General features: G+C 42.0%; 1 protein-coding gene across 1 annotated transcript; it reads left to right on the top strand.

The window, feature by feature from the left end:
• The first annotated feature begins 1,235 nt into the window (after positions 1-1,235).
• MRPL43 (mitochondrial ribosomal protein L43) lies at positions 1,236-4,117 on the top strand. Its single transcript, XM_015813444.1, has 3 exons — positions 1,236-1,409; positions 2,895-3,001; positions 3,661-4,117. Exons 1-3 carry the CDS (start codon positions 1,279-1,281, stop codon positions 3,885-3,887), a joined length of 465 nt encoding a protein of 154 aa, XP_015668930.1. The 5' UTR covers positions 1,236-1,278; the 3' UTR covers positions 3,888-4,117.
• The last annotated feature ends 2,938 nt before the right edge of the window (positions 4,118-7,055 follow it).

Genomic DNA, 7,055 nt, shown 5'->3' with positions numbered 1-7,055 from the left:
GCTGTAATTATGGCGAAGCTGCTGTTTATCCTTCACAAAAATACTGGGCACGTGAATGCAACTGTAGCCATCGTGAAATGGGATTTTCTGCGTTTTGAGGTACTGCCGGATCTCCGTGACCGAGGCAGGAGGAATCGGGTCCTGCACGGGCGGAAGCTTTTCCTTTTTGTAGTGCTGACAAGGAGCGCTTCCAACAAGCATCCACTTACGTGGAAGGCACCGGTGACGCAAGAGAACCCGGGACGTCACAGAGAACATTTTACCCGTGTCTGCAACGCCCCTCCATGGGATCACCCCGGGACCTCCTCGCTCTACGACCCTGCAATGCGGTCTCCTCAGTGCCCCGACTGCCGCCCCGTGGAAAGCCTTTTTTTCTCCTTAAGAAACGCTTTCCACCCTCCGAGAAGCCAGAGCCTGCCTTTCCTAAATTGCACCTCCCCTTAAGAGCCTTCTATGCCGCCGCCGCTGCCCTCCTTCCAGCTTGCGGTGAAGCTGCCCGCATCCAGACCGCCCGCCTCTCTCCAGCCAGCGCTGTCTGTCCTGTTAGAAGGCCTCCCCTCCGGCCGCAGCCTGACCGCACAGCTTGGCCCCCGCGTCTAGCTCCGCATCAGGGTAGCGGCTCCACACGTGCAGTTCCAGAAAGCGCGCCATGGCCTTCCTTCAAAACCAGCACTTCCCAGAGAGGCGGGGACAGGAACCAACCCGGAAACAAACGACCGGCTCGGCGGAACACACAGAGATTAGTACGCCCCTCGCCTGCTCGTCTTGTTGCAAGAGCGTTTTTTTGACTTTCAGGCCCAAATTGCAGGAATTCGGGGGCCGCAACAAAGAGTTAGAGCTGTTGGTGGCTGGACATTGTTGCAGCCTTATTAAGACCGTCATAACCTAACCTCAGCCACACATGCAAACCCTTCCTGGCGATTTCTGTTTGTGCATTATACAAACTATGCATCGTGCAAACTATGTCTACATTGCAATTTTAAAATAGATGCTGATACCCCAATAATTCTCTTCTGTCTTGCGAGAATAAACTGGAAGCAACATACCAGGCAACTTCTGCGACGGAAAAACCTGGAATTTCTCTACATTTCTAGCGAGTTATTATCTCGCAGAAAAGGAGGAGGAGGAGGCTTTAAAAACAATTGCCGTTCGACTGGCACAAAAATAGAGAGAGAGACAGAGAGACTATATGCTAGACAGGCGTCAACTCCCTGTTGCTTCCTGCTTCACTTCCTGTTCCGCTTCTGAGTTCCGGTGCGCGTTGCGTTGCCACCGACGATGACCGGCCGGGGTACCCCGAGCCGCTTCTTGGCCAGTGTCCTGCGGAACGGCGTGGGCCGCTACGTGTGTCAGCTGCAGCGCATCACCCTGACGGTCAGCCAGCACTTGTCGAACTCGCTGGGCGCCAGGTGGGGAGAAGAGAGGCGCTGCAGCGGGCGGGCAGCCGGGCCCGTGTCTCTGCAAGCTTCGGAACGGTCCGGATTCACGGTTAAGCAGTGCAGGTCTCCAACCTTGGCAACTTTTAAGACTTGTGGACTTCAACTCCCAGAATTCCCCAGCTGGGGAATTTGAAGTCCACGAGTCTTACAGTTGCCAAGGTTGGAGACCCCTGTGTTAAAGTGAGACAGTAAAGATGATTAGGGGGCTGGAGGCTAAAACGTATATGAAGAACGGTTGCAGGAATTGGGTATGTCTAGTCTAGCGAAAAGAAGGACTAGGGCAGTGTTTCTCAACCTTGACAATTTTAAGGCATGTGGACTTCAACTCCCAGAATTCCACAGCCAGCAATGCTGGCTGTGGAATTCTGGGAGTTGAAGTCCACATGCCTTAAAATTGTCAAGGTTGAGAAACACTGGACTAGGGGGTGACATGATAGCAGTGTTCCAATATTTGAGGGGTTGTCATAAAGAAGAGGGGTCCAATCTATTCTCCAAAGCACCTGAAGGTGGGACAAGAAGTGATGGATGGAAACTAATCCAGGAGAAAAGCAACCAAGAACTAAGGAGAAATTTCCTGATAGTGAAAACAATCAGTGAAATGACTTACCTCCAGAAGTTGTGGGTACTCCATCACTGGAAGTTTTTAAGAACAAATTGGACAACCATTTGTCTGAAATGGTATACGGTCTCCTGCTCGAGCAGGGGGTTGGACCAGAAGACCTCCAAGGTCCCTTCCAACTCTGTTATCTGTTATTTGCTTCCTCCTTCCTGATGTTTGACATTGACTCCTAGCTTCTTAGGAACAAGAAGGGGAAGCCCTGGCCTCCTTCTGTGCCACAACGGCTGAGCCTCAGCTCCAGTTAATTATATAAATATTTTACTTATATTGCAGCTCTTGTTTTTCTCCCACTCTGTTTAATTTGATTTAATATTAGCACCCAAAGTAATATCTTTGATCCCAAGGATGTAATAGAACTGGACAATATTGCTATATTCTGTTCTTCATTTGACCCAATCTAAATTATTTTCATACAGCAATTAAAGGTATTTTCAGTAAAGGCAGGATTGAACAATGGCCAAAATTCACAAATAAAAGTTAGACAATCTAATATTCAGTAGATTATTTGCACTGTTAAGTCTCCTGTACAGGATTGTGAAATGCTTACTCTAAATATAGGCATCTGGTACATTATTTTTTTAACAAATGAAGGTATTTATATAATTTGGTTCATTTGTACTATGATGCAGAATACCTGTCGTTCGGGTCTCCCTCCTTGGCTGCTTCTACTAGTGCTGGATTTGGTGGACTTTTGTCTTAAGGGGGTTCTCCAATCAAAATAATTTTATAGAAAAGTCCTATGTCCAAGTAGACTTCATTGCTTCAGCAATGTAATCCCTCGCTTGATTTAAGTGTATTTTTTAAACTCAATGCAAATATTTTTTGTCTGGTTGTAGAGAATATGTTGAAGAAAAGATAGTGGACTTTGCAAGGCAGAATCCTGGGATTGTGGTTTATGTAAACCCAAAGAACTGCAGGATCCCTACATTGGTTGCTGAATACTGTGAGTATGGAATGTAGTACAGAAAAAAACCAAATAGAGAATAATCTGTTTTTTACTGCTATTACCCAAAAAATCTGCTCCTAAGATTATAATCTTTTAGGAGGTTGCTCAGCTCCCTCTTAAAACATAGTCAATATGGTTTTCTCTTTAGCCAAACCTTTTCAGTTGAAGTGATCTAATTGTTTCAATGAAAATTTGAGTGTCATGTTAAGCCAGTGTGGGCAGGATTATAAATATGGAAAACTAAATAAATAAATCAAGTATATGGGCGTTCTTTTAATAAGTTTATGTAAGTACAGAGACCTTCATTTTCTTGAAAAACAGTCAGTAAAGCTTGGCTTCTATCTATAACTATCTATTCTACCTATCCCCAACATGACAGATATATTAAGACTGGAATTCCCAGTATTCTAAGACAGCAGGTCTTCTGACCCTGCAAGAAAACAATATTGTGAGCTGCAGTCTCAGTGTCTCCGAAGAACACCTTGATAGAAATAATTAAGCAGAAATGACTGTATCTTTATTAGAAATTCCGAACAAGCTAGTTTACATCATTAAAATGTAAAATTACAGAGATTGAGGAATTGGAAAACCCAGCTATCCAGATAGATAAATGTGTCTTCTAAGATGGAACAAGTTTTTACACATTTTCTTTCTAGTGAATGGAACTGTGAAGGAGGAGCCTTTAACCAGCAAGACAGTAGAAGAGATTGCAGATATCGTCCAAAAGATGGCCAACCAGTCTGGCCTAGAAATTATTCGTATCCGAAAACCTTACCATACAGATAACCCCAGTATCCAAGGCCAGTGGCATCCTTTCACAAATAAGCCCAGTGTGCTCAATGTGCAAACCATAGGAGCCAGACTCCAATCACTGGAAAAATAAAGCTACGCTGTATAGCTTATGAACATGAGGATCTCCTGCATGCAAGAAATCTTTATTTGCTTCCTTCCTTACCTAAGGGAAGTGACTGACTTGTGGCTGCAAAATGAACTATTTCTAAGTAAATTCTACTATTGGGCAGTTCTAGACCTGCATGGATATGCTAGTAGCCTTCTTCCCATTGTACTTTGCAGTTTAATTCTTACTGAAAATAAAGGATGAAACCTAACTTACACTGGCTCATCATTTCTTTAGACCAGAGATGGGAAGCTTGCAGTCCATGGGACCTTTCTTCCCTACTTAACAGTTAATTTTAAGATACAGGTAGGCTTATTGCGAGGGGTTCATGGTTCCAAAAAAGGAAATCATCCTGTTTTGAACACTCACTCTTTTCCAGATTTCTCAGATTGAAGTATATCTTTTATGAACTCCAATTAACAGACCAACTGTGTCTTTTCCTGAAGAAAATGACTGTAAGTGTATATACCAGTAACTCCTAGGCCTGATTCATGTAACACATTATGCATGAGGCTGTCTTTTTGCATGGTTTAGAAAATAGTACTCAAGAGTCTAGAAAGTCTGAAAAGATTCAAAGAATGTATTTGGGCTAAACATTTTGCACTGACTACCAATTTGTTTCCAGGTGAAATACACAGTGCTGCTTAATATTTTTAAAACCAAGTATAATTTCAACTAGGCTATTAGAAGCCTAAATGGACTTAACATGGGAAGAGGAGTCATTGCTAGATAAATACATATATGTAAATCCCTTTTTTATTTTTAGAAATAACTAAAGGTGATGAACATAACCCACATAACATTCCTCCTCCTATTTTCCCCACAACAATCCTGTGAAGTGGGCTGAGAGTGACCGGCCCAAAGTCACTCAGCTGGCTTTCAAGACTAAAGTAGAACTGAACTCACACATTTGTGAGGGTTCAATATACACTTGCTTCAATATACTGTATATCTTGGTGTTGCAATCAACAATTGTAGCATCAATTTGAGCATAATATTCAGTTGGTGAAACAAACTCCCACATATTTGTATTGTTGGCCCCAATTTATTCAGATTATTTAGTGAATTTTCTATTGAACAATTTGCCCTTTAAGAAATTATCAATATGTTTACTAAGGAAAATGTCAGAATAGGGTTTATGTCAAAGCCACTATTATTTGTTCTTTTCTTAAAGGCTGACATGTATTATCAAACCTAAATTAGTCAAAACCTTTTTATAATTTTTTTTAAAAAGTATCAGTGTGATTACAGAAACATGAAATGTACAGACTTCTATATTTGTTACATCTTTTAGATGCCGGATAACCTCTCAGTTCTCTACTAGATCAAGTGATGGTCTGTGGTTGGCATCAGATTTTCACTGTGGTGAGCAGGACTGACTAATTCCAAAAGGATTTCTTGAAATGCTTAGTTGAGTAAATGCAGATCCCCCCTTTTATAAGGGGACAAAAATTCCTCACTATCCAGAGAACCTGAGTAGATTGTGAGGTTGGAGTGAGGTGAACTTCAAGGCTAGAGATAGAAGAATGAAAAGCAATGGGGAGGATCAGTAGGGTATATTAAAGATATCAAAATATCAATATGCTTATATACAGTAAATCTATGACCTGGTACTTTAGAATACAATAGAGTTTGGTAGGCTTGTTTTGAAAGGATTATTGTCAATTTGAAAGAAGTACTTTTAAAGTACTTTAAGGGAAGAATTTAGTGGCCTGCTCATACAAGAAAGGAAGAAAGAGATGAAGTATTTTTATTTTTTTGTAAAAGAAAGGTATCAATACTTCCTGATTAAATTGCAGGGTGGTAACATATCCATTGCAGCTGCAACAGAAGTGAAAACATTTTGAAGCTTGCCATTTTTCCATCATGGAAACTACACTCAGGACAACTTTTGCTGTCAGTGTTTTGGATGCTCTTAAGACAGGGGTTTTCAAACTTGGCCCTTTAATGATTCTGGGAGTTGAAGTCCACAAGTCATAAAAGGGCCAAGTTTAAAGACCCCTGCTCTAAGATCTTCAAGCTGATTGTTAAAGTTTCATTCAGATGGTCTTTAACACAGTTGCAGTACAAAAATACCTTTGTATGGTCTTTAGCTGTACACATTTTCATTAAGTAACGTAACAGAAAAGTTTAATGTGGCCATAAATACCTTAAGCAATTTTTGAGTGATCTGAACAAAACAAGAGCTATTAATGAGTTTCTTAGAGATATCTTAAATATAGCTGAAGCAAGTAAATTACAGCATATATTGAAGTATCTACGTTCAAATGGTATGTAGAAAAGACCATCAAAAACATGATTATCACAATAATGGTATTCTTAAATGCTCATATTGATGTCTTAGAAATCCTAACACCACCCTATATTAGGGCCCATATCTACGTACCATTAATTCCAGTGATCTGGAGTGAGAGAGATTATTTCCGATTCAGATTAGATTTGATCAAAATTGAAAATAAAATGTTCCTTTCTATCATTGAAGTAACTTTTTCATTAGCAAATTCTTCTTTTCTCACTCCATAATGTAGATCAGCGGTTCTCAACCTATGGGTCGCAACCCCATTTGGGGTCGATCGACCATTTCACGGGGGTCGCCAAGCAAGGCTGTCCGCCATTTTTTTTGTCCTCCATTTTTTTCCCCCTTTTCCAGCGGGTGCCTTACCTCCCTTGGGCTGGGCCAGCTGGTGGTTGGCCTGCTCCGTCTCTGCCGCTTGCCAGCTATGCCTCGGCCGGCGCAGGGGGCGGAACCACGCATGCGCGGTGCTCCCGGGCAGGGAAAGTCCTCGACTTACGACCAGTTGGGTAATCCTCGACTTAACCGGTTTAGTCCTCGACTTACGACCGGTTTAGTCCTCGACTTATGACCGGTTTAGTCCTCGACTTACGACCGGTTGGGGGTCGCGGCATTAAAAAGGTTGAGAACCACTGATGTAGATCCTCACTCATTCATATTAGAACAAAAGCAGCTCTAGATGACTTTTGGATAGTTTTGGGAAAGTCTTTCACATCCCTCCAAATGTGTTAGAATACAACCCCATATTTACAGCAAGTACAGGGAATGGTTTCTTGAGGCTTATAGCCAACACATTTAGAGTGTACCATGTTGTGGTGTCTTAGAAACTCTAAGGTGGCTGGAATATTGTGAAGGAGGAG

The sequence above is a fragment of the Protobothrops mucrosquamatus genome, unplaced genomic scaffold (assembly GCF_001527695.2).
Source record: "Protobothrops mucrosquamatus isolate PMUCROS unplaced genomic scaffold, P.Mucros_1.0 scaffold156, whole genome shotgun sequence".
In the NCBI taxonomy this organism is placed as follows: domain Eukaryota; kingdom Metazoa; phylum Chordata; class Lepidosauria; order Squamata; family Viperidae; genus Protobothrops; species Protobothrops mucrosquamatus.
This window is presented reverse-complemented; position numbering and strand designations above follow the sequence as displayed.

What these genes read in the sequence shown, in the direction of transcription:
- MRPL43 (XM_015813444.1), top strand. Translation starts at nt 1,279, where the DNA reads ATGACCGGCCGGGGTACCCCGAGCCGCTTCTTGGCCAGTGTCCTGCGG. An exon ending in TCGAACTCGCTGGGCGCCAG is followed by an intron (nt 1,410 to 2,894) that starts GTGGGGAGAAGA and finishes GTCTGGTTGTAG; the next exon opens with AGAATATGTTGAAGAAAAGA. An exon ending in TACATTGGTTGCTGAATACT is followed by an intron (nt 3,002 to 3,660) that starts GTGAGTATGGAA and finishes TTTTCTTTCTAG; the next exon opens with TGAATGGAACTGTGAAGGAG.